Source organism: Plectropomus leopardus, chromosome 12 (assembly GCF_008729295.1).
Source record: "Plectropomus leopardus isolate mb chromosome 12, YSFRI_Pleo_2.0, whole genome shotgun sequence".
Classification (NCBI taxonomy): Eukaryota; Metazoa; Chordata; class Actinopteri; order Perciformes; family Serranidae; genus Plectropomus; species Plectropomus leopardus.
In genome coordinates, this window is record NC_056474.1 from 9250012 (window position 1) to 9277707 (window position 27696).

At 39.6% G+C, this 27696-nt stretch overlaps 1 protein-coding gene across 2 annotated transcripts; it reads right to left on the bottom strand.

The window, feature by feature from the left end:
- On the bottom strand, positions 1–26614 carry cables1 (Cdk5 and Abl enzyme substrate 1). Of its 2 annotated transcripts, XM_042497719.1 has the most exons (10): positions 25901–26614; positions 17081–17152; positions 16855–16947; positions 15059–15136; positions 9809–9917; positions 8775–8931; positions 8519–8622; positions 4290–4396; positions 3916–4123; positions 1–1799 (listed from the first exon to the last, which is right to left on the bottom strand). In XM_042497719.1, exons 1-10 carry the CDS (start codon positions 26470–26472, stop codon positions 1659–1661), a joined length of 1641 nt encoding a protein of 546 aa, XP_042353653.1. In that variant the 5' UTR covers positions 26473–26614; the 3' UTR covers positions 1–1658. The 2 variants fall into 2 exon arrangements, with proteins under 2 accessions (XP_042353653.1, XP_042353654.1); XM_042497720.1 differs by lacking the exon at positions 15059–15136.
- Between the last annotated feature and the right edge of the window lie 1082 nt (positions 26615–27696).

The window sequence follows — 27696 nt, forward strand, 5'->3', positions numbered from 1 at the left end:
TTTTGATTGAACAAGCAAAGCAATTTATTTACAAACATACACAGGTAATAAGTGTCGCCCATGAGTCTTTAGTGTGCATCTTGTGCGAAATCTTTGGGCTTGCAAACAGAAATAAGCTCAGTATTTTTTTAACCTTAAATCAGCATAGTCCATGCTTTTCTACAACAATTTGGTTTAATGATGATGATCATTTCAACTCAAATACCATCAATACTTGGAGCAGCATTAAATACCTTTTTCCTCAATACTCGTGAGACAATTTTACGGTCATAAAAAAGAAAATCAAATTGAGTTACAGGCCAAATGAACGCAATAATACTTCTTCATTTTTTCACATTGGCTAAAGGTTTTAATTTTCAGTGTTTTAAACACAATTTAGATTTCAAATCAACAAATGCAAAGATATGTGCGAATGTTTGATCTGTAATTGATCCCTGTTTGGATCTCGTTTAGATTTTTCTCCTCCTCAGAGAGGTCAGATAAATAGAAATGTCCCTGAAACCTGAAGGGGCTCAGTGTCTTGCTCAAGGACACTTGAGCAGGGAGGATAATTACTTGCACAGGGTCTTAGGCCATGTCCCCCAAGTGAAGGACATTTTTCTCAAAAGGAGAGCTCCCTGCTGCCACTCTGCTGCAAATCCTGATCACTGTTTAATGGCATTTATCCACTCATGAACGCCTCTTCAAAACTACCTTCCTGACCCCGATTTAGCACCGTAAATGGGCTAGCAATACACTCTAACATAGAGCACAGGAAATTCGACACTGACAAAAGTGGGTCTGGTCTCTGCAAGTCCATAGCAAGCATCTGACTGGTAGAAAATGAATGGAATACTTCAGTGAAAATAGGTCCCATGTTGTCTGCAAGTACCTGTATGCAGACAATCATGACTTTTCATGCGAATCGTTGTGGCTAGAAAATGAACCACAAAAAGAGAGAAACAATTGAAAAGGTCCATTTAAATGACTTGTGTTTGGTGCTTATGAACACAGCTCATTTTTCCAGGGTTAGTTCCCAAGCGCATTAAAACTCTGAAAAAGATATTGCCCCTGCCTCATGTCGCGCAATATTCAAAAAGTGCACTTTTAAGACGATGACCTGCAAAAAAATATTAGTCACTCTGAGGAAGTCCAGCCAAAACCAGCCACTTAAAAGGCTTTTGTTTAAATTTTCTGCAGGTCAGGAGGCAACCAATCATACCAAAGTTTACAAGACGGGGATTAATGAAAAGGAGATGATAAAAATGTTACAATCATCGGTTGCTTTAACTGAGAAAAAAAGTTCACCATCAGATTCAAACAAAAAAAAGCTCTCTTAATCAACAAGAGAGGCCTCAAAATGTACAAAGTGGAGATGAGGACATGTGAAAACATGCAAACTAGAAAAACAACTAGACGGCTGAACCCTTTCTTTCAGGAGTCCGTGTAGTGATGAAAGTCAAAAAATGGAGGACAGTCTTAGAAATGTGTGTCCCTTTGGCTGATTTAAGGTCTCTGAGAGGAACGAGGGTGCTGTCAGCTAAAACTGAGTGACAGCAAGTGGTACCTTAGAGCTGTCAGACCCCAGGGATGAGAAGAGAAGAAGGAGGATGGATACTGTGGGAAACGGAGGATCAGGAGGAAAACCTGGTGGTTGTCTTCCTGATGGGTCACTAATGCTAGGAGGTCTGCAGCAGGCGTCTGTAGTGGGGCATGATCTCGTGTTCTGGCAGGTGCAGGTTGAACTCCAACGCCACCAGGACAGGGAACTCAAAGGCTATCAGCTCTCTGCGATTCACTCTGAACCTCTCTTCCAGTTTCTACCAAAAAGAAAAAGACAAGACATAAGATTAAATAATAGACGCGATGCTGCATTACTAATTTCTTCTCACTACATGCACTTATTTTTAACCAGCATTTTATGAGAACTGGCACAGAAAATTTGGACAACAGAAGGTGCTTGTTTGGATGGTTGACAAACCTCCTGTTGATGCAATCACCAAACTCTATGAGCCAACTAGAAAATGGTAGCAGTGGTGAAATGTTAGGATTAGATAGAAAGGACAGACAAAACTACATTTGTTGTTTATGCCAGTTATACAATTATCACTGAGTTAAGGGGGGTTAATTTGCCACTCTAAAAGCTTTCATTACAAATAGCACTCCACTGATTTTACGCATGAAAATCTGTTTACTCTTCATTGAAGGTACTACTCAGTACTAATGTCTTTTCATGGCTCTAGGAAAGAGTTCACGTGATAATACCACTTGTGTTGTCATGACTCTTAGCTCAGGTGTGGATTGAGACTTCAAACTGTGATACAAGCTTGAACCATATTAGAAACTAAAAATGTAGATTAATCGGCATCAAGTGACCAATTTAGGACCAATTTATATGAAAAGAGTATATTAAAACCACTTGAAAAAATCTTTTTTTTTTTTTTACCTCAGGTGGTTTTCACTTTGTTTTAGTCTCGCTGCAGACTCTCTGACATCACTGTTACGAGTGGCCACATTTATGATTACACCACAACGATGCTGGGGAAGCAAGCTTGAAGCCTTGCCTCTTTTTCTCCCAACACCCCACATTTGTGAAAGCAATACAAAATCACTAGATTCCACTTAAAAGGTAAGTATCCTTTCAGCAGGGATGACAGTAACTCATGTCAGAGAGGGTAAGTTCCAGACCCAGTGAGTCTCTAGACAAAAACACAAGTGGTTACCTCCCGGGCTGAAAACTTAAGCCAACATGGACATGCTAAAAATGCAGTTCCTCAAATGACCACTTAAGATTGGCTCTAATAGCCAGTCAGTCCCCACAGACCCCCATGTAAAAATTCCCAACATTACAGCCGAAATAAACATGTTTACAGCCTGGTAAGAAAAATGGTTTTGGTCTAGATGACTATAATTTCCTCCTTCTATACAGAAGATCAATTTTTTTAATAACTCCCCAGCTAAAGTTTTATTAAGGCTTCAGGTTATGCCTAATTATGGGTGGCCCACTTTGAGAGACAAGCTGGCTGCTCAGTCACATCCACAACGCCAGCCAGTCTCCAGTGGTCACTTATGGCTCAAAAAAAAACTAAGAAGGTGATGGCTGAAATGTCAGATTTAAGAATTCAAAATAGGAGTCCACAAACTAAATGGTGACATCATGGTAGCTACATGCATTATTCATACAGTCTATGCAAAAAAACGCAGCCTGCCATTAATGGGATTTGTAAACCTGTTGATAAGCAATAAAAAATCTAGGACTTACCTAAAATCTGGAACTCAGACATCAGCTTTTGTGATATTGAAATCTTATGTCAACACTTATTCCTGTTAAAGCTCCATTTATTTTAGACCATGACTGCATAGTCTTCACTGCCTTCCCTTATATTTTCATTACACTGCTATTGTGCATTACGGCTCTACTGTGTCCAAATATTATTTATATCAACAGGTATTATAATAATAATAATAGATATGATGTATATAACACTCAAAGAAGCTTCACATGAAATGAAAAGAAAACAAAAACATAAATATAAAGAATATTCATATAAAGAATATAAAGCTCTGAAAGCAACATCAGCTTGATGTAATATCTGAGTGATTTGGGTTTACCAAAATCATTCTTTACCTCTAAGTGGTATCTAGTCATACAAATAGTTTCAGTCTTATCTTGTTATGTTTTGAGTTATCTTCTGTTGAGACGTCTGCTACCAGCCCCGGTGGAATTTTGTTTGTGGTGCTAATGGAGACTGAAAAATGACTGAAAAAAACATCTTTCTGGAAACAATGTCTTGGTTTTTCAGTATGTTTGATTTGTTGACTTTGATTTGAGTGAACTGATCCTTTAATCTGTGGTGACGAGAGGATAGAATTCATTATCAAAGTGCAATTGAGTACAAAGTTATGATTTTTGGAGGTGTGAGTGAGAAAACTTGCATCTATCAGGAGCTTGACTTCATGTTTCTTGAGGTCGCCTCCGATCTTGGCCGCCAGAAGGACACAAGCTCCAGCGCAGAGTTTACGATTCTGCTTGTTTAGTTTGCCTTGAAGTACAAGTTTTTCAAAGTAGACAAAAGCCATGGCCACCGTCGGTTCCTCGTAACCACATTCGTCCTGGGCCAACTTTTTTATCTCCCTTTTCAAGCTGCAGGGAGAGAGAGCAGAGCATGAGCTAAACAAAAAGAGAAATAATGATGTTGAAGTTGATGTTAAAAAAATAAAATAGAACAGGTCATGGTAAAGTGGTGTACTTTTTTTTTTCATCAAACGTACTTAATATGACACAGTCCATAAATTTATGTCTGTTTTACCTCCTAATCTTGCTGAGTGTAAGTCGTATGTGGGGGAATTTCTCCTTGAAGGTTTCGTTCATGTCCTTCTTGAGGTCAGAGGGTTTGACGTATTCAATGACCGTCGTCTGAAAAGCAAAACCAGAGGTAGTGTCAAAATGACCACAGCACTTTCAGCACTGGGCAGGGTGACTGGATCCTCACACACCAGTGTTGGATTCCACGCTCCCACAATGAGGCTCTGCAGAGAGCTGGTGTTACTCATGTCACTTAAAGGATAGGTCTGGTGATATTCTAGATCTTTCTTTTTGTCAACAAATCCAGAGAAAAGACCCAAACAACAATGAATTGATCTATCTAACAACACGTGTGTATCTAAAGCCTGATATACAGAATCTGTGCCATAAACAGGGGTGGGACCAAGTCATTGTTTTGCAAGTCACAAGTAAGTGCCAAGTCTTTGCACTCAAGTCCCAAGTCCTAAACGTTACCATCAACAAGTCATATCATGCTCTTAAACAAGTGTAATGCCAATATTAAATCTACTAAAATCATTAATGCTTTTTAAAATTTGCATTTATCATGTAAACAAGTTTGTGTAGTTTACAGGTCACTTAAGCCATTAAGCTAACATTAGCTAAGCATTAGCTAACTATGTTTATATTAGCCTTGATTTACTTGTGCAACTTTAAATCTCAAACAAAGTTGAAAAATTAAAAGTAATTTTCAACCCGCAAATTTTTGCATAGTGCAATTTGATTTTTTTGGTGATGACTTTGTAGTTTTTGTACAAGAAAAAAATTCTCTTTTTTTTTCAACTGATGCTGTCTAACGTTACGTTAAGTCTTCATTTTCCTTTTCTGCAACTTGCCTGGATGCTTTCAGAATGGTTCACACTAAGTGGATCTGGAAAATTAAGTTTCCACTTGCTGGGAATGAAAAGTGTTTATGTTACTTGATTCAGGTAATGAAGGGAAATAATTGATCTGTGGCACATTTTTCAATAAGCTTTTAGATCTTACTCCTTGGGGAAAGGTATCAAGTATTTTCAAGTCAAAAGTTTCAAGTCTAAATGAATTCAGGAGTCCTTGGTGTCCAAGACAAGTGGAAACTCTTTTTTCAAGTAGAGTCCGAAGTCATTAAATTTGTGACTCAAGTCTGACTCGAGTTCAAGTCATGTGACTCAAGTCCACACCTCTGTTCCACAGAGCTCCAATTTTGTACAAAAACTTTTAAATACACCAATGAGCCACACCGTTTCACCGGGTGACATGTCCCTTCATTACAATAAACCTGGGCACACACACCAAATCAATCCACTACTAAAAATAGTCCCCATAAAATATATTATTTACCACTGTTTGAGTAACGTTTGCCAAAAACTCCAGTGCCCGGCTGTTTTGGCAAACTACTAAGCTTTTTGGGCCTAATTACCACAGACAGAGGGGTGTGATGTTGAAATATACTGCAAAGATGGACTAAACATTGTTTTTTTTAAAGGATTTGCTGAGGAAAAGAAAAACTCAATTATTGCAAACCTTCTCCTTTACAAATCTAGAGGACACAACACATACTTGATTGCTGACCGAGCTTTCCATGGCTTCATCAGGCTTCTATTAAACAACTCACAGTGCTTGTTATAACATGCTTTGAGTACCAGGTGGGTGAGTCACATCAAGACTGAGCCACAAAAATGAGAGGCCAAGAGTCTGGGTTTAGAATAAGACCCCTGTATAAAACAAAGAGCATGTCTAGTACTTTGTGATGAATCCACAAGTTATATTTAAGATGTTCTAGTGACAAAATGAATCTTTACTGCTGGATGTGCAGGATAATTCTGATAAATTATAACATGGATATTGTTTCTGTATCTCAGTCTCTTTAGTAATAATAACATTTACCAACATTCACCAGCAAAATTCCTCAGATCTAGGAAAATAGCAACAGTGTTTGAAAAGACATTGTACCTTAACTGTTTTAAAAAATTAAAATAATTACCCAAAAAAACCTTTGTCAATACCCACTACAGTTTACAGACGAACTTCTCGGTTCAACTTTTACCTACTTTGCTTGCCGTAGCTATGTATGCAGGATTATTACCAACATTTTGGCTGCACACACTTTCAGTTTGACCTGCAACACTTTAGCTAGATTATCTAAACCAACTTATTTGGCTTGTTGTTTTAATTTATTTACTCTCACACAGAGAGACACACACACACACACACACACACACACACACACACACACACACACAGACTGGCGTATTAACGCATACACATTACACTCACACATATCCCTTACCCACCTAATTTGGTGTTAATGCAATTAGTTTAACTTTTGGTAAATAAATATAAATATTTATATATTCATATTTTGATTTATAATGTTCTATGTTCAAATTTCACTGACTGTCAAAAAATAAGTTAATATTTCAAGTCATAACTAAGTGTAGGATTGTTGAATAATTTTTTGATTGTCTGTACATTTGTGTTTTTAGTCCGGTCCGGACTTTGCTGGAGCACTCTCACTTTATTCCCAGATCAGAGCCATTATTTTGGTGTAGAGCTGAAACGAGGAGTCGTTTAATCAGTTGACAATACAAAGAAAGTTAACTGTCGACTTGATTTATCATTTCAGTCATTTTCCAAACAAATCTGCCAAACATTTGCTCTTTGCCCTTAAAAAGTATGTGACAGTTTGCTGCTTTTCTTTGTCATATATGACATATGATGATAAATTAAATGTCTTTGGGTTTTGGACTGTTGCTCAGAGCTATGTAAAGACGTCACCTTGGGCTCTAGAAAACTCAAATTAGCATTTATCCCTATTTTTTTGACATTTTATCTATGCAATGATAAATAAAATAATTTTCATTTTCATCTACAAACAAGTAAATTATTAGTTGCTCCTCTGTGATGGTAAATCCAAAAACTAAGGCCTAAGTTTAATAAAATTTTCCTTAAATAAATTGGGTCAGCTGAGTATTAGCAACACACTATACAGTGGGGCTAAAAATATAAGGAGGACTGTAAATATGCATGTATGGTATCACATATTCACATGGAGTGTAAATAATGGCATCCACGCTGAACAGCACGCTGCTGATCATGAATCATGAAGGAGAACAAATGCTCATTGATGGTCACAGCGCTAATAAAAGAACATGAAGCTGTACAGCACTGACTCTGAGTGACAAAAATATATATTCTACTGTGACCATGTCTCACACTAACTTATGTCACAAACTAAGAACATTTCATTATTTCATGTTTTTACTCTGAGAATGCTACTATACAAATCAAGGAGCCAGCCACTAAGCATGTTTTTAACCACATCTAAAATGACTTAAGTGATGTTTACCTTGCTTTATGTTCATATTCTAGGTCATACGAGTTTCCTAAATTGCATGGAGAGTATGAAAACTATTATTATCCATAGCTTTAAAGTTCAGTTAAAGAGCCGTGTCATCTAAGCAGCCTGTGTCCAACCTGTGAAATGCTGAGAATTTAGTGGTTCCATTCCTGTCGTAAACACAATAGCCATTGTTGTGAGACGCTGGGTTTTGTAAGTGGAGGAAGAGAAGGACAAAAAAACAAAACACATAGCCTGGCCTTGACTTAACATTTCAACTATGTCAGTCCTTGTTGTGTATTCTGCCAGTCTCCGTAACAAAAACAGAGCCCAGGAAAGAATGAAGTGGGAGTCTAGTCAGGGTTTTTTTTTTTTTCCTTTTTTCCAACCACAATAAAACATCCGGAAAAGTGGGAGAGCGATTAGTGCCGAGATACAAACACTACACCAACTGTTGCTCTGGTGAAGTGGCTACTTAACAGCTCACTATACTGGGATAAAGTGTTTTCATTCAGGTCCCCGAAAGAGAGAGTCTGAGCCAGTGACCTTGCTGATTAAAACCGTCTGAAACATCCTCCTGGCTCGTTTTCAAAAAGCAGCTGATAAAAGTCAGAGAGAAACTGTCGAGGCATACAAATCTTTCCAGTGTGTTATTGTTATCGGTTGTGGTGGGAAAACAGAGCACAAAAGGTCCATAATGACAAAAATAACCATTGTAAAAAAAAAAGCTAACAGTGAGATATTGCAGGACATTTCAACAAACCATGTCAAAACAGAGGTGGGTCAGTTTCAGCGAATTATGTCAACAACTATCCCATCCTGCTCTCAAGAGGTTGCAGTTGCTGTTATTATTGTTGTTGCTGGTGATGTTAGACGCAGCTAGACTACTTTCTCACCATGTAGGAGGGGAAGATGAGGACTCTCTTGTGTTTTCCACAAGGCCACTGCGGGTCATCCAGCAGATTGGGGTCGTATTCGCGGAAGTCCCCCAAATCATTCCCTGCCATGAGCACAAACACAACAACAGAAGGTGAACATTTGCTTTATATTTTCCAATAAAAGTGCACTAGATAATGGGGAAAAACAACTAAAAATGAGGAAAATGAAGCACTTATAATGACTGAGTGAAGTACTTGTTTGCAGTGGACTAACCCGTATCTAAGCTGCTCTGGTTGCTGTTGGCTCGGCCCAAACTGAGGCTTCTATGGCTGGCGTTACGAGACTGAGAGAAGGACGAGGTGGAGTCGATAGTGTTTCTTCGACCACCCAGCACATTAGTGGGGTACAGGAACTGGGTGTAGGACACAGTCTGCAGAAAGGTGAAATTATAATATCCTGTTCACTAAAAATGTTTGCTCTTTTATTAATTTAATAGGTTAAAATGGTATAATGTATATTTTTCACAGCAGCATTCTGTCAAAGCAGGAAACGCACAGGAGGTACCAATAACATCAAGAGGGGCCAAAGTCATTAAGTGTACCAGCCAGCATGCACAATAACAGGAGACTGGAACTGACTTTCCTCAAAGAAATGCAGTTACTAATAATGTCATTAATTACACCTGGGGTTTCACGCCATGACATGTCGAAATATTGCTTAGAAAAAAAGGCCTATTGCATAGTTCAAATATGCTAAAAATGGGGTGATTTGTTTGATTTACCTGAAGACTACATATGAGACACATGTTTTCCCAAATTTATTTTCTAAGTTGATCAAAAACCCAGTCCAATGTTTAAGATAAAGAGTTTAATACTTAAAGGCAAATAATCTAGCTGACCAGCTAATGTTCCCAACTTCCTAGAAATATGGAAACGAGGAAGGCGAGTTGGGTGTGACTGTATTGTATGACTATATATTTACAGATGCATGTTTTTTGATGTCATAAAATCAGGGTTTCCCAAACATGTATTTGTTTGTGATGGCCTAGAATGATTAAAATATATGCCCCAACACATGGATTTTCTATTTTGAATTGTGTTTAGGCTTATTTACATCGTATTTATCCTCTGAACATATGTTACTTGCAATAGGAGACTATACACCTCTACAAATTTTTGTTGGTAGTTTTGTGTGAACTGGTCTTTAATAGTTACAGTAAATCTTTTTTTATATATTTATCTTATTAACAAAAATGATAAGATGATTATATTTGCCTTCCACAGAGAAGTTATCTGGTAACATCTCACCTTTCCATCGGCTCCTAACTCTACTCCCTCCAGCCCGATCACCATCTCCTTGGCACTGACGCCTCCTGAGGGGTGTCGCTGACGCCCTCCTCCTTCCAGCTTTACATCCCTAATAAGCACAAGATGTTTAGAGCGCTCACCATAAAAACAAGCCCTCCAACAGCTTCTTTTCATTCCCTTCCCTTTCCTCAACCTTCTTGCTGAGGCCTGTTCTCGCTCACCTCCACATCTCAACCTTACAGATAGGCCCTGTATCGATCTGCCTTCATAAGCTGGCCTAGTTTCTGTAATTGCCTCTGTCTTTTGGGTGCATCTCAGGGCAATCAGAAATAAAAAGCACCCTTAGGATGAAGGATGGAGGGAGAGTATGGTCTCATTCTAGACTCAGCTGCTGCCTCACCAATGTCTGGAATGCCATATGTCTGTGGGAGATTTGCAGAAGGTCAAATGCTCGGCTGGAGAGTTAAGTGTGTCAGTGGAGCAAACAGTGGAGACCTCTTGACTGCACATGTGTTATGCTGACTAGATATTTTTGTATTCAATGTCTGTGGCTAAGAACATAAACTGAAGCAATCGTAAGCAAAACTAAAAACTGTGTGCACATTAAGTCAAATGCATTTTAATGTTTGAATATTTTGATAAAACCACAATGTCAACCATAGCAGCAAACTAAATAGTAAAACGGCGATATTTTAACGATAACATGGTATGTGACTATATCGAGATTTTTGATATCAAAATATCATAAGTGTTGTCTTTTTCTGGTTTAAAGTCTTTGTGACAGGAGTGTTGTTGCAGTGGTATACTGTGCCATGAAAATTATCACGCTGTGTACATTTGCTTATCGACGTAATTGAAAAAAAGCAACCTTATGGAGAATCTCACCTTTATTTTACTTATTTTCAAAATAAAGACTTTTCACACATAGTTTCCTTGTAGAAAAAAATATTTTCAAGTTTCAATTCTCACAACGGGTTTGCTCAACCCCACAAAAACCCTTGTTTCCGTTCCTTTGAGGGTCATTGTAATAGATAATTGACCTTCCTGCATTCCAGGAGTAACGGTGAAATGCTGGTCGGCATGGCCTTGCATTTTGGACTGTCGGACGCTGTGTGCACAAGTTAGACACTTTTTCACACATTTGGAAATAACATGGTACAACTTCCTATGTCCACTATGATGTGCTAAAAAACACATGCTAAACATGCATTATGTTGGTGTATGTAAAATGTGGACATACGTGGCATGATTACTTTGACTTATATTGACATGTAGATATCTTCAGTCTGGGACTCCTATAAAACCTATAAAAGTCAGATGATTTAACCTCAAGTTACAACAACTTCCTGTTTTATGGTGCAACATAAATATTTAAAGTTACATAGCATTAAAAACATCTGACATTTGTTTTCTACTTTGAAACATACAAAATGGCCACTACGCCGTGCCACGACAATGTTGTTTCTGTTTAATTGTTAAACGGCAAACAATTATACGTTCTAAAACGGTTGTTGTGGAGTGAAAATACCGTATACCATTGCAACTCTACTGTGAAGTGATGTCATTTTCTATGACATTTTTTTACCAGATATATCCACCTTACTGATGATTACTTATCAAATATCCCATGGTGCAAATATTTTGTAAAAGCCCCAGTGATCAAACCTTCAAAATGGTTGCAATATCGATATCGAGGTAGTTCATAAAAATATTATGATATTTGATTTTCTCCTCATGTCGCAGCCCTACAGTAAAATACACTTATTAAAGCAAACTTTTGTGCTGCTGCTATGATTTCACATGCTGTGATTAACTTCACTTGATGATTTGAGGTCACTGCCAGTAGAGCCTAATGAGTTGACAAAGAGGACTCCATGCCTGCAGTCCACTTTGTTTACACTCTGCCATGCTGAATAACTGATATTAGAGAGGTGATGGCACGCTGAAGACGCTTCTTTCCAACAATTTAAGATTTGTGATTAAAAACTCAAAACAAATGCAAATTTGGCATTCAGAACTTGAAACTGTCAACTTTTTATGTGCTGATATGACTCTTGGGCTTGCTTTCATATACTCATGTATTGGTGTAATACTAACTCCAGCCTCATTTTAGCTCAATATTTACACTGTAGTAAAATTTCAGCGCGTCAGCAGACAGCAGACATTAAATTGTAACACTCTCTTGTTTTTTCTACTCCTCCCTTATCTTCCCTTGCTCTGTCTTGTTTTCTGTTGAAAATGGTGCCCAGATAAATAGAAGAAATGACACAGTGGGCCCTCACATGACTTTCCCAGTGTTTTGATGACATTCAGGGCCAATCTGTTATAATGAAAACAGTGTTATTTGGCAGACAGACACATCAGGACACAATGTTGACAGATGCATCATAGACATGGAGATCCCCAGGCAGCAGACATCTTACAGAACAGAGGAGATTAAACAAAAAGAGGGAAACATAAAAGAGACGGAAAGCTTTCCAGGGACAGAGCTTTTCTAAGAAGCCACCCAGAAAATAAATTGTTGCGCTTCAGTCTGTTAAGAGTATGGAGAAATGAAAGGAAATTATAAGAGAAGCTGACATTGCTTAGTAAACATGCATGGACAGGATTCACTGGCTTCAAAACATCTGTATGTTAGTAGCTTTAAAATCAGTGCAAAGTGCTCATCATGCCTTGCCAAATGTTTCTAAATCTAGAAGCATACTAAGCATAAATATTCACATGACTAAAGAATCTTGACCCTTGCCGACTTTGCTACCAAATACTGAACAGCTCACATGAACTGTTTAAAGTAAAATTCCCCTGCTGTCTTGCCCAAGCTTCACCCATTACATTTAAGTTATGAGCATTAGTATGTTATAATTTTATTAATTGCTATGAGGAAATCTGTCCTCTGCATTTGACCCATCTAACTTCCAACTACACTCCAATGCCAGGAGCATTACCTAACATGCATGTATTCAAGGGTCAGAGAAACTGAAGTATATATTATGAGGAAACCCATGCCAACACAAGGAGAATATGAAAAGTCCGCACAGAAAATCCACAGTCGACTTTAGCGCCGTTTAAACCCAGAACCAATGAGCTGTCACAAGACAGTGATGCCCAAACAGAAATCCAATTAAACCATATTTTAGTCTGCATAGTTTAATGTTTTCTTTCTCTTAGAGAAATAATTTGAGATTTTGGATTTAAAAAAACACCAATTTGCTTTCTTGCCAACAGCTAGAGAAGCAGGTTGACCACCCATGTCAATAGGATAAATTATCTTGTGAAATTAACTTTTTTGTCCACCTGCCAAGTGGCTTGTGAATTTTCTAATTTTACCAGTCATGACAGTCTTTTTTTGTAAGGCTTGTGAGTGAAGCAAATTTACCACTCACTTGCATATTTTAGCAGCGTTTGGCTTGGATGGTGCTATTTTTGCACCCTGGCTTTAGTTTAGCTTAGCATAAAGACTGGAATCAGGGAAAAACAGCTGGGCTGGTTCTGTCTGAACTAAGAAAATCCACCGCTGCAGTACGTAGAGTCTTTCCAATACAGCTACCAGTATTGGAAATGCCTCAGATACTTCTTAAAATACTGGATCGGGAATCAGCAAGTACGCAGATAGACGAACATAGCGTTAGTCATTAGCAAAATGCTCGCACTTTGGCAATATGTTACACTAGAAAGTCCCACCAGTTTAGGGTTTAACCAAAACCATGCCATACAACAACGATAATCATTTCACATTCATACAGGATTAGCAGTATGTAGCTGACAGTGGATTGGTACTTGCTATCAACCAATACATAAATTCAGGTACTGGTATTGGTTTTGGTTTGGAGAAGGAAAAATGGTATAGCAACATCTTCAGTTTTATGTAACACTATGTGTGGGACTTTTTTTTGTTCTGGTCAGTAGCAGTCTATCTCAGAAATAATACCTCGCATACACCCCATGTAAAACTAAAAAATGTAGTCTTGCTTCCAATCTTTATGCTGAAATAAGGTAACAAACTCCTTGCTGTAGTTTCAAATTTAACAGACATATCAGAGTGGGATCAATCTTTTTTTATCTAACTCTTGGCAAGAAAGAAAATAAGTCCACTCCTTTAAATTCAATCATTTACTGTTGTGAGGACATTTGTCCCCATGTTATATGCCTATTAGTTTTTGGGGACCATACCAGACTGCTGTGCAAAATTTGACCACTTTTTTCACGAGGCGGTAGTTATAATAAGAATAAAGATTGAAGAGAGACAGAAAAAAAGAACCTACGTGCAATAAGCCATTTGGACCCAGTCGTCTAATAAAACGTTGTTTTGCAGTAACACAGTAGACTGAGTCAGCCAAAGTTCGACTGTAAACTGTCAATTAGCAGCAATGAGCAGTCAGATGTGCATATTGGATAGCCCCAGGGGTTTATTAACCCTTGACCTTGCACTGATTGGCTGGCTTAGGAAATTCCATAAACGGATTGAGCCTTTTATGCTCTTCACTAAGCTCCGGTGTGGAGCTTTTCTTTCTGGGCATTGTATTCTCTGGTGTTTATCTGTCTGCCTTCTCTTTCACTTCTTCCAAAACACACGGTTTCATGTGACTGGGGGGCGTCAGAACCAAGGCCATACCAGAGCTATCCTCATGCAAGCCAGGTGGGTTCCCATTACATAGAGCCTTGTGTTGCTTTAAAAGAGTAAACAGCAGAGATGTTTTCTGTTCTATCACCAAACTGTAAACCGAGAAAAAATATTAACAAAAATGGTTAATTACAAACTGTGATGACAGTGTGACAGGCACGCAGCAGGATCTCCAGTCTGCTAGCATGAAATGTAACAAGGCCAGTGGACAAAACATGAAAATAATGGCGACATTTCTAAATCTAAGAAGAGCAGGAACCTTGAAAAGGTGAATCTTAAATGCTAAACAGCAAAGCCAGCGACAGATGCAACAGATAAAAATGGGTTGACTTGAATAAAAAAGTGGAGTGGCCAAAAGCCACCAGAGCCTTAACAGGAAAAGCATTACAAGCAACAAGCACTGGGCAAAAATGTATGAAATTAAACCTTTAAAACCAATTTCAGCCCGCTCTTTATTTGTTTATAAAACCTAAAATGGTAAAAATGCATCCACCAAAACCAACCCGTAGGAATGTATGCACCAGTCAAAGGAGAGTACATCCACAGAAAAGGAGGGATGAGAAACAAAGGAAAAGAGGGAGCACAGGCTGGAGGAAGTTACAAAGTTCGGCATGCTGTAGGATACATACCCTGCTTGGCTACAATCTCGATAGGGCAGGACAGAAAATACACTATAGAAGGATCTTCTGCCACTGATAAGGACTATCCTAAAAAAAAAAAAATGGCAGACAAGCTAATCAATATCTATCTGACAAGATCCACAGGTTAAAGTTGGAGAGAGTGTGCAGTAAAAATGAGAATGAAGAGAATGAGCTGAAACTTGAAACTTGTGTGTGTGTTGTTTTGTAGTAATGTAGCATGTAAGTCAGTGGTTTGGGGGCAACAATGATGCATTTTTTAAACTTCAGTTAACTTTAATAGTTAATAGTTAGTTAATAGTTAACTTTAATAATTTATTTTTAGGGCTGACCCGAATGATTTGAAGCTTCAATTATTGCCATAATATTCAACATCCACATCAGTAATCGGGTGCTATGATTTTGTTTGTTTTTTTCCACATCTAAAATGGTGATGGGAATTACATTAAATTGGCAGTCTGACAAGGAAAAATAACTGGTGAGATGAACTGCCTTTGCATCCAGGCGTTCTGCAGAAACATTGCATGCAATACTCCACCTTCCACCTTCTCTTACCCATCTCCCTCTAGCACACAAATGTAGTGGCGTGAAGTCCTTCTTAAGTCAGTTTGACTGTGGGTGGTTCATAAGCTTTTGTCAATATGATTGATAACTATTACCCGTCTGCCCCACGCCCAGTACCAGTTGCATCCCATCAACGCGTCGAATATTCGCGGGTAATTATCACTGAAGCTTTAAAGACCCTAAAGTGGTATTCAGGACAGCCCTTGTTATTCCTGATCTAAATTGTCTTGAACTTCTGTAAACACACATACAGCATCCAATCCAAGATACTTCCCAGTGACCACATGTCAGCAGCCCAGAATAGCTCTGACTTTAGGTAACACTTCAACAAAATGACTTCTCTTAATAGCTTCTCACAGACACATGATGAATCTAACTACTCGGACCAAAATCAACATAAACTCATGAATAACATGTGAGTCACCATGTTTCAGCATCAGATAATCAACAACCAGTTCTTAGTTGTGTGTAAAATCTAGCTTGCAGTAATTCCACATCAGATGTGGATCTGGATATGAGGGAAGCAACTTCACATTTTAGTAGATCTAATTTAACAGGAGGAACTTATCAAGATGGTGCACCGATTGTCTAAACAACAAATGCTGTGTTAACTACCTACATTTAAGAAAACTATTCAACTGAAAAATTACTTTCTCAGAAAGCACCATGATTGTACTCACAAAACACCCTGAAAAACGGCTAACTGAATTAGTTTTCAAATCCAAAGAATGTGACATTGATACTAATGAAAATCACCAGAGCAGTAAACACTTCCTGGGTGTCCCGTGTGTTAACAACCATCTTTCCTTTGGCTACATTCTGCACACCCAGTAGAACATCAACATTAACACCACTGTGTTATGTCTTTTATGTTTAGGGATTTGTGTGCTGCATACATGCTGATGTAAACTGTGACACAATGACATGTGATTTAGCTTTTAGTGGTGATCTCATAGTGTGATCTAAACATTTTTAACAGTGATATAATAAAGATTCAAATAGAAATTCAGTCAGATTTCACTCTGTGTGAATGAACAGAACTCTAAAATTGATTATATTTCATTTGTAAGACAGAAGGACATGCAGTGAATAGGCCAGGTCTGCTTGCCTATGTGTCTTGTAATGTGAGAAACATCCAAACTGCAGCTCATTGACTGGGGCACCCTGCCATTATGCACTGAGGACTAGTATTGACTAAAGGATGGCGTTGTTTGCCTTCATACCTTCCATTGCGCATATCATGTTGCCGCATGTTCTTTATGAAGTGGATCTTCTTGAAGCTCTTTGGTCGGGGTGAACCCGATAGGGTTCGGCATCTAAAGCATAAGACAACGTCAGTACCTCCAAAAACAGTCAGTGAGATACATTACAGTGAGGTTAGTGTCTCAGTAAAGACAAACAAAATACAGTAGCATACAATGTGAACGGTACTTCTGTGCAGTTTACTACCTGCGTAGAGGAGCATTCTCCTCAATGTCCTCTAGTGTTTCAAGCGAAGAGCGCTGAGAGATGAGTCTTCGTCTGGGAGGACAGAAAAAAAAAAGAGGTTTGAAGTTAGACAATATGACGAGACATCATCACACATAGCATAGGACCAACTGTTCTTCTGCAAAGCAGCTTTTAGTGGAACTCCATGTCCAAGAACACATGGCCCTGCAAAGCAATTTGATTAAAAGGCACAACAATAAATCAGAGCCAATTCCACAGCAAAGCAATACCTGAAATGGAAAGAGTGGGCACCAAAAATCCATCCATTTTCCTAATAAAGTGAGGTTAATCTAGCTTTCAACCCAAATCTCCATTATTTACTTTGTGTAAAGCAGTGGGTCAATAAGTGGGTGAAGTCACTATCCACCTCACTGTGCTGTGAGATACCAAGAAGTTTAAATCACCAGTTACAATTTGTTTAACCTGGGAACCAGATGAATCTCCAAGCTCACGTTTCTTTGCTCAAGCAGATGCATCTGGTCCCCCTTTTGTTCAAACTGATTTCTACCCAGCCAGATCCGGGGCAGGCCAATCACAAACATTTTCTAATATGGGGCGGGATTGATACAATAATTGCCAGAGTAGCATCATTGATCTTTGCTCTGTCCAGCGCAACACACCACGCTAGCACAACTCCGATCAAACTGCCAAACTAGGCAGGGCTAACTAATCTTGAATCTAAATTCTGTTACTGCATTGTCTCTTTCTGAAATGTTTTCAGAAACACATTTTAAAATACTGTTTATCTGCAATTTGAGAAAGTCCATGACCAGGCTACCATTTCTTTTTCTGCTTGAAAATAGACCAAAAATACAGCCCAGCATGCATCACTCAGTGCTACGTCACATTTTGTTGCGTTCAATTGCATACAGATAATGACCACTGGAAACTGGAAAAACTGAGAGGTTTCTGGCAACAGGTTGTTGGTATTGTTTAAAAATAGTTGACAATTGTGCCAATACCAAGTCCAAGTTTTCAGTACAACAGCTTTTTCGATCCTTTGAGGACTACAAGCATATTTAAGATAAGATACACTTTATGGAAAGGAAATTTGTCTTGGGGACAAGTACATACATGACATAATAGACAACAACCTATTTCTAAAATTTAACTGAATATGTTCAACTGCTCTATACATTAGTGAAAAGTGTGCAAAAAGAAAATGTTTTCTAAAGTTGGAAAGGTTTCTTGACTTTGACAATGATCTAACTGACAAATTTGACTATGCATTTGATGCCAGCTTGTAATACTTGCTCTGTTATAATCAATGCTAAAGACAAATTTCAGTTATACTAAAAACAACAGTAAAAACACATTAATGTTTGACAAGGAGCCTTGGAGCAAAGTATGTGTGTGGTCACCGAAGGCCTTGGAACAAAAGGTCAAACAATTGTGTAAAATTTCCACCTGTCTAAGTCTATTCTGTGGTTAATTTACAAAAACAAGTTTTGGGCAGTCGAGTTATGACAATCTATCATCACCACTGTGTGCCTGTGTGGTCAATCATCACTCCTCAATCTTACGTACATCACAGAGAATTTTCCAGGATCAGAGCTGCTAAGAGGATAACGAGCTGGCTCGGCAAGCACTTTGTGTAACACATTTTGTCACAGATGGCCTTTATTTCACACTTTAGTTGCAGGACTCAACAGGCTAATTCAGCTGGACCACTTTTATATGATCGGCTGCCAGTTTAAGAAACAAACCCACATGTGATAGCTAAGTATGGCCAAGCTGTTCCAAAATTAGATTGTAATTGCATGTTTAGCACCACAATAACAACATAATCCAAGTCATTAGTCAGCCTTACTAAGTAGCCATATTTAAGAGGAAGAATGGAAATTAACACATTAGTGGTCAAATAACAAAAGCGTGACACATTCTCCCAAAGGCGCCTTTCTGTCATCAAATACTAAATAAATCTGCAGCAGAGTCGGAAAAGCCAAGTAAGACTGCAAACAATTGACTGTTCACACCAGGCACGCTGTATATCATCTTGGTCTGCCCAGTTCTTTTCACAGTTCACAGTGTGTTGTAAAGCTGTAGGCCCTGCAGCATTAAGACGAGCTGATGACACTTGCCCTGACCCGCCCCCCCTCTTCACTGAGCATTTCAGCCAAAGGGGGAGACAGCGGAGCATAAAGCAGAGTGGCTGGTTAATAAACGACAGAGCATGAGGACAGATTAACAAAAGATGACTCTGTCCTTGAGGATCTCCCAGGGTTTAAACCAACACAAGCTGAGTGAACAGTGTATGTCGGAGGAGATGGAGTGAGATGAGTGTTTACACGACTGTAGGAGCAGACAAGAAACAGAAAGCCACTATACTGGCTAACCCCTCTGCACTGTGTATTATGACCCTAATGATCATAAACTGGAGGGAGGAACATTAGGCTCTGATAAAGCACATGAACATGATGTTTCTAAATCCAGATGAGCAGAACAATGGGTAGCTGACATGGTTGCAGTGAAGGGGCGTGACCTCTGCCTGAGCATCCGACAAGCGGGATCATGTGATTTATGGTCAGTCTTACATCATCTGTCTGATGGAGGAGATAGCAGCTTGGCTGGAAAAGATCTGAGACTGCAGACAACCAAAAAGGATACGGCTTCATGCTTTCTTATGATGATGCATCACCTCATTCCTAAAGCCAATTAATGTTAAATTGAACTCTTACAACAACTGCCGTTTTTCCATCACCAAAATTTAGCCTAAATTTGGAGTGTTACTCCATCCCCTTACTTAGATGCTAGCATGGTACCACTGGACTCCTCAGGTCTTCTAGTTTCATATGATTTTATCAGTCTAGCTTTAAAACTCAACTCGGTACAGCCTCTTAAAAAGACAGAAATATCAGCCAGCGATTAACACGATTTGTTTTTAAAAATGTGTTATGTACCAATCTTAATCACAACTAGATAAACTAATTAATGCTGACATCCCTAATTTCTAGACTTAAGAAAAACCTGAATCTGTCCTTTTACTATATCTGTCTCAGTTTCTGTGTAACATTGTTTTTTTTCCGTCCAAATCTCAGTGAATTCTTACTAATCCTCAAAAATCAATGGCCGAGGGGCGTGTCTCGTGTATAAGAGGAGTCTGCTGTCTGCCGTCTGCTGAACTGTGAGGACTTTGATCCAGGCGCTGTAGATGAACAGCACCGGGACGTGTTTTTAATGCAAAAGACATTTTCCAGGTCGGTACAAATCCTTGAAACAATAACACTGCCCAGGCCATTCATTCACCTCAGACACAACTCCTACCAGCTAGGGCTGGAGCAGTCTGCTTCTACGCAGTTTGACATTAACAAGGCCTGGTCAGAAGCATCAAAGACGCCTCAGTGTAAATCAGTGTCCAGGAGCAACAACAAGCATCCTTCAGTATCTCAGACACAATTCCTGCTATTGTTGCCTTCAAGTGATTTTATTTAAGCATGTTTAAAAAAAAACACTATTAGGCCACTTCTACTCAAACACAATGCCATGCTCTTGCAATGAAAAATGTTTTCAAAAAGCTATTGATAATCCTGTCCAGCATGATGCCATGCAATGACGCTATTAAACTCAAGTGGACTGTTTTGAAGTGGAGATTAAACAGTTTCACACGTACACCCTGCTGGCAGCTTGCCACAGGACATAGTCTTCTATTTTCCATTTTGAGAGTCACCGGAGGGAAATAAATGTTATGTTGTGGTTTTTTTCACACAAAGGGAGATGTGATTATTCTGATTTTTATTTTTAAATAAAAAAACATCACTCGGATCAGTTCAGCCTCTCTGATCTTTAAACACACCGGGAGTACACATTGGATGTATCAGCAGATTTGAAAAATAAATAGGGAAAAACAAGAGTTAATGAAACAGAAACATAAATAAAATAGTTCTGTTAGCTGTTGAGGATGAGAAACAGAACAAGTAATGTGGGAATTCAACTCTGGGGTCCAACTTGAAACTGTGTGAAGAAAAACATATGCTGGCCCCTGTTACTTGTAGTTGGTTTCTCAGTCAAATCTTAAGGGCTTTTCTGAGTATTTGTTGACAGCTCAGACACTGAGAAGGAAAATGAAGCATTCTTATATAATCCTGCAATTATGCCAACTATGACCTCAGCGTACAACAATCGACCTCATAACCAAAAGTATGTGACCCAATCACACAAAACTCCACGGGACCATTATCATGGCCTGTGCTGCTTGTTTTCCAGCCACAGCCTCTGCTAAAAACAATCCAGTAAAATCCTGCATGATTCTGCACTACCTAATGGTGATGAGGACATAACTAAAAGAGGACAAAGATAGAAGACATGGATATGTTTGAGGGGGAAAGGATGAAATGAAAATAGCACTACACCTAAGGCAGACAAGGCCAGATGGTAATAGGTATGCTATATTTAAAGCTGCAGCTCCTGGCATGCTGATTCATGATGGATGAAAGCCGAGCAGTGGAAGGAAAGCTGAATATGAAATCATCCATCATTTTCATGCATCAGATTTTGATGAGGATATGGTCCAAATCAGCTTTGGCCCCAGAAAGTCTATTTTGGCAGCACATCAGAGGCTCTGCAACTTCCTGAATGGGAGCAGCACCGAAGGCCAAAAGTCTGAGGGGAGAGTGTGTCTCTGATGCCCCTGGGAGAGGAAGTAAGGAACAGAAAATACAGAGCGGAGAGCCAGGCTGCTTCTCAGAAAGCCTGGGCATCCTGCCTCTCCCAGCCAGGGACCTCTGGACACGTTTCCACCAGCTGCCCTCAGAAAACAAACCAGGCACTGTGCAGAGCGTGCGTCTGTCCGCGCACCGGCGGAATATGGCCGCGCTCCATCAACAGGTTGCTTACTTCTCGACATTAGAATTCATTTTGTGTGGACGTCCTCCAAGCACATTCCCAAAGCAGGGTACAGTCGGGGTTTAACAACTTCATACTGTGTTTACTGACAGAGCAACAGAATGGCTGTGCGTCTCTGAGATGCAACACTGTGGCAAAGGCTGAGTGTTGGACCTCGGTACTTTTTTTGGTACCAACCAAAATGTGTCTATAACAGTAAGTACTGACAACTGACAAGTATTTAAATCTGGCAGAAAATGTGTTGAGCACACAGTTTAAGATTTAAAAATGCTTATATTTAAACAAATGTTGCATTGAATTAAAACAGCCCCAAAATCGCAATCGCTTGACCCCATTTCCCATATTTTTTGTGTCCAAGTGACTAACGGGAACAACAGTTTTTGAAATTGTTCCAGTATTGATCGAGACTACTACAGACGGAAATCTCAATACAAGGTGCAATGTAACCACTTGAGGCATTTGGCACCGTTAATTTATGTCCGTAAAGATTTCTGTCTGTCGTTTTTGCCACTGACAGGCTCAGATTATCTACAGGTGTCTGACAACATCATGGAAAGGATCCCTACAGAGGTTGACCGTTTCGTTTAAGATCCTTTTTGCTCAACCAGAAACAGCCCCGAAATCACTATCCTCAAACACCAGACTCCATTTCAATAAAAAATGAATCTGTCATCATAAAATACAACTCATTTGAATTTGATGGAAACTAGTCCTGATTCGTCTTTCCACTGTTCAAACAATCACCAACTCTGGCTTGGTTTAAATAATTCCTTAATTCACCCAGTTAGATGTGAAAATGTGCTGGCTCTTTAAATACTTAAATAACTCTTTATTTAAATGGAGTCTTGTTGCTTTGGCGATAGTGATTTCAGGGCTGTCCCTGTTAAAACAAAAAGGACCTTACTCTTTCACAAAGAGGTCGATCTCTGTAGGGCTCCTTTCCATCATGTCATCAAACACATAACTTTGTCAACTTTTCTCAGTCTGTCAGTGACAAAAACAAACAAGCACTTTAAGTAGATGTAAACTGATGGTTCATAATTGCCCAGAGTGGTTACACTGCTTCTTGCTAAATATTAGACATTTTCAAAACTGCTGTTCCCGTAAGTCACTTAGAAACAAAAACTGAGGAAATTTGGTTGAAAAATTCTGAAGTTATCCTTCATTCCCCTCAAGTTCACTCTTGACCTTGAAAACAGCAGTTGACTGAACAATCTAACCACAAGTTCCATTTAGTATTTGTTCTGGAGCTTTCGGTCATATCTTCCTCGGCATGGAGTTTGCCCAACTGTCAGTGAAATGTAGATTTTTAAATTTCTACTCCTCTGAGCACTTAAGGATTTCTCGTCCATGTTGGCTCAAATCTTGACGCTCCAGAAAAGCCAATAAAAGGACCTTGTGGTGAGACCGCTCAGTCAACTGCGGTTTCAAACGTCAAGAGTGAACTTTCAGTCTCAACTTTTATGCCAACATGAACAGGAGGTCCTTAAAGTGCTCATGAAAATGGAAATTGAAACATCTTTTATTCCATGACAACTGGGAAAACACCAGCTGTTGAGGAAGATTGTGTGATAGGATGGAAAACTCCAGGAGAGCTACTGAATGGACTCTATGGAGGGATTTTTCTGTCAACTAATGTTAACTTTATTTTGAGCCTGTACACGGCTTCAGCGGTTTCATTTTGAAGCTGCAGTAAATCGTGTAATGGATAGAGCTTCATTGTAAGGTGTTTCTAATGTTTTGCTTATTCTCTGTTCTTCCTGAGCGTCTATAAACTGTGAATCGTCTCTCGGAAAAAAGAGAGCAAATTTTAAATGATTAATGATGTGTCTTGAGTGTTTTATAACGTCTTAAATGTACTTCTTTCACTATCAAAAAGTACAGATTAAGACTTTCGGAAGCTGTTAGTTTGGCAGTGCAATTTCCATGAGGTCAGGAAGGGGAACTAAATGCTTATTGAGTGTTTCACCATGAAGCAGAGCTTCCTGAGAAGTCTGGCAGAGATACCAAAGGGAGGAGAGGATTTGGGTAAGAGAGGGGCTCTGAATGGAGGGCAGAGCAGAGAGGATTTGACAGCAGGTTCTGACAGAGAGAGAACCACGAGAGACGAGTGTTACTGACAGCCGTCCTGCCGTGAGGTTCCAAACTCTCCATGTGAAGACAGAGAGGGCAAATAAAAGACATCCCCATGGAGCAGCGAGCCCCTGTTGTTCATGTAGTTGAACACGGGTGTAGAGTTACAGGATTTTTACATCACGCTGACAAGAAGAAGACAGCAGGTGTGGGACAGGTTATTGGAGTGACATTCACTAAAAATAATTTGAGGTCTAGAAAATATGACAACGAGCATGAGAGCATGCAAGTAAGGAAAATGTAGTAAACTGCTGAGTCTCCTCTCTGGGGAAACTAGGTTACAGCTGCTGAACCTGAGATCCTGCAGCACTATCTGTCCCTCTGCACACCAGTGAGTCATGAGGCTGCAACCACCTGTATGCAGTAAATAAACAAGCACCTGAACTTTATCCTGCTGCTGTGTTGCGTTGTCGAAGCAGACGGTGTGCTGAGAAATGAAAGCACCTTTCAAAAACAGCTGACTGTAAAAATCTGCAAGGGAACTATTAATGGAGTTCATTCATTCAGGGTCGTGGTTCATGTTAACTTAACACATAGGAAGATCACACTAAAAGCTGTTCATTATGTTTTACAGCTTTATTTAATAACTGATGTGCAAGATTGTAAAATGCTCAAACGACACATGTTGGGATGATCAAAATAAAATCTGTTCATTATGTTTTACAGCTTCACTTAATAACTGATGTGTAAACTTGTAAAATGCACAAAGAAACAGGCTTATAGACTTAAATTTAACAGATGAAACTAAATCTTTGCTGCAAATGTAGACTGGTGAAAATTGGAAAAGTGGTTTTGTCAGTGAGATGGGTGACATTATTTTGAAAATGAATGAAATATTGACACTTGTTGGCAGAACATATGAGTAAATTTAGCAAAACATGCATAGGGGCTGGCTGCTCCTGTGCACCTCTCATGTTTTGTTTTGTTTTGTTTTGTTTGCTGTAAGAAAGCTATTAAGAGTTCCTTCATTCAGGGCCCTGGTTCACCTGCACTAATGGTTTGACTGCTCCGGTGCATCTCTCCAATGTTTTTATGTTTGTTTGTTTGTTTGTTTGCTTGCTATGATGCCGTCAATATACAGTTTAAATGCCTGACATTGCTGGTGAAAAAAGCAAGAGGGTTTGTCAGAGGCCGCTTATGGATATGTGTCAAAACAAATTAAATATTGACACTTGTCTGCAGGACTTAAAAGTAAATTTACCAATCGTGCATAGGGGCTGACTGATCCTATGCATCTTTCTTGTGCTTTTTTGTTTGTTTGTCTGTTATGATGACATCAATCTATAGTTCAACAGCCTGACACTGCTGGTGAAAACTGCAAAAGAGGGTTTGTCGCTTCTTAAGGAAATTTCACATTCTGAAAAAAATATTGACACTTGTCTGCAGGACTTTTACGTAAATGTACTAATCATGCATAGGCGCTTACTGCTACTATGCATCTTTTGTTTGCTTGCTATGATGACATCAATGTACAGTTCAACAGCCTGACATTGCTGGTGAAAAAAATAAGAGGGTTTGTCAATGGGTTTTTAGGGATATGTAACGTTATTTGAAAACAAATGAAATCTTCACACTTGTCTGCGGGACTGATGAGTAAATTTACCAAATGTGCATGGGGACTGACTGTCTCTATGCACCTCTCCTGTGTTTTTGTTGTTTGTTTGCTAGCTATGATGACATCAATGTACAGTTTAACGGCCTGACAGTGCAGATCCTGCAGACAAGCATGCACCTTTAGGTTACACCATATCACACTGTACTGCATGTTCCGAAACACGAGGCAGCTCAGCACAATCACACAGTTACCTTGATCTCTGCAGCTCTATCGCAGAGTTGGCTATCTGTCCGCCCTCCAGGCTGTAGTTCTGGGAGCTTTGCCTGGAATAAGGGGCAGGTAGGATTCCCTGAGTGTACGTCTGCAGCCTCCCTCTAGTCGACGTTGGGACCGCGGAGAACGGCGAGCTGAACGTCGAGGGCACGAAAGCGTCGCCCTCCGTGTCTGTACCCACCGGAGCAGTTCCAAAACTGCCCCGACTGCTGGCGAGAAGAGCCTGGTTTGCCAGAGCTTGGGCGGCCGTGGTCGCCGCCGCCGCCGCCGCAGCAGCAGCAGCTGCAGCTCCGGCGGCGCCAGCGGCTCCGTACGCCGATCGCTCCGGAGAAACCAGGCTGTGTCTAGTCCTAGCTTCAAGCGACTCTTCCTCTTCGTTTTGATTGTCTGCATCGTCTTGCACGGGTCGTCCATCCAGAGAAATGTTACTGAGAAAAGACAACGCCGCTTGCCTCCTCCTCGGGTCTATGCGTTTCCGCGTATGCTCGAGACTGGAGTGCTTGATCTGTAGCGTGGCTGTGGATGTGTTGCTGCTCGTGGCAGCCGCCATGGTCCGCGTCCACTGATCCGAGTCCCCGCAGCAGCGATCTTACCTTGCTGACATGAATATTGTGTTAATCGTGCCTGTGTTGGTGAATGGTAGTGGCCTGTCTTTTAAGTACATGCGTTTAACTGGGTGAAAACAGGGTGGTCACGTGTGTGCAGTATTGTGGCAGCACAGGGAAAATTTGGACCAATCGGCGTCCAGGAATACATGTGTTTTTTTTTCTTTTCCTGACTGCTGAAGCCTCCACTCGCTTCTCTGACAGGGTATGCCAAAATTACATAAACTAAGCACGGTGTCTCTCAAACAGTCTGACCTGCACAATATCAATCTTATATCTAAAATATTCTTTTTTCTATCAATTCTAAAAACACATTCCCTCAACAAATATTTAACATAATGGTGAGAAAACTTTGCAGCTTGTGCATTGCAAAACTATACTCAAGCATTGTGAAAGAGCTTCTTGCTGCTTCCTCAGTCGTACAAGGAGCACAGTGTGTGCACAGTGATCAATGGGTGCTGACACAATGGGCCTGGCTGTGTTTGTTTTGAGAAAATAGATCACTTTCTGAACTGTGCAAGTCAGCATCTCTGCAGCAATTGCGCCATCTGTCTGCTTGACATGCATTGCGTGCTGCCTTTTTGACATAACCCTATTAAATGTGCCATCTAGTGGTTTTTGGGTGACAGCAACAGCAGCCTATGCAGACGCATACAAAAAAAAAAAAAAAAAAAAAACAGCTTTCCTGGGGTTTATTTTATTTTTATATACTTCAAACAACCTTAAAGGAACATTTAGGGAACATTTCCTGTTTGGTGGGTCGCAAACACATTTTGATGAAGTGGCAGAGTTAGGGGAGAATCAGGCTTTTGCCTTTTAATTCAGGATACGCTGTATATATGTATTGTCAACATTTATTTTTCTCTCTAATTTAAGCTAACATAAAACAAGTGCAATTTTGCTATACTGCTGCAACCAATACACACATGCATCCACATATTCATGCATTTACAAACAACCTGTCACTAATAGGCTACAATAATGCATCTCTATAACAGCTGGTTCATGAGGCATGATAGGAGACATGGCAAAATTGTATGTGTGCAGGCTATGTGTATGTCCATCTGTGTGTGTTTGTGTGTCTTTAATTATTTCCACAAAATCTTATGCAAGTCTTAATCCATTTGGAAATTCTGCACCTTTTTTGAACAGGTCACTCCCATTGACCC

What these genes read in the sequence shown, in the direction of transcription:
- cables1 (XM_042497719.1), bottom strand. Translation starts at nt 26,472, where the DNA reads ATGGCGGCTGCCACGAGCAGCAACACATCCACAGCCACGCTACAGATC. An exon ending in AGTTAGGAGCCGATGGAAAG is followed by an intron (nt 8,932 to 9,808) that starts GTGAGATGTTAC and finishes ACCTTTCTGCAG; the next exon opens with ACTGTGTCCTACACCCAGTT. An exon ending in CCAGAGCAGCTTAGATACGG is followed by an intron (nt 8,623 to 8,774) that starts GTTAGTCCACTG and finishes TGCTCATGGCAG; the next exon opens with GGAATGATTTGGGGGACTTC.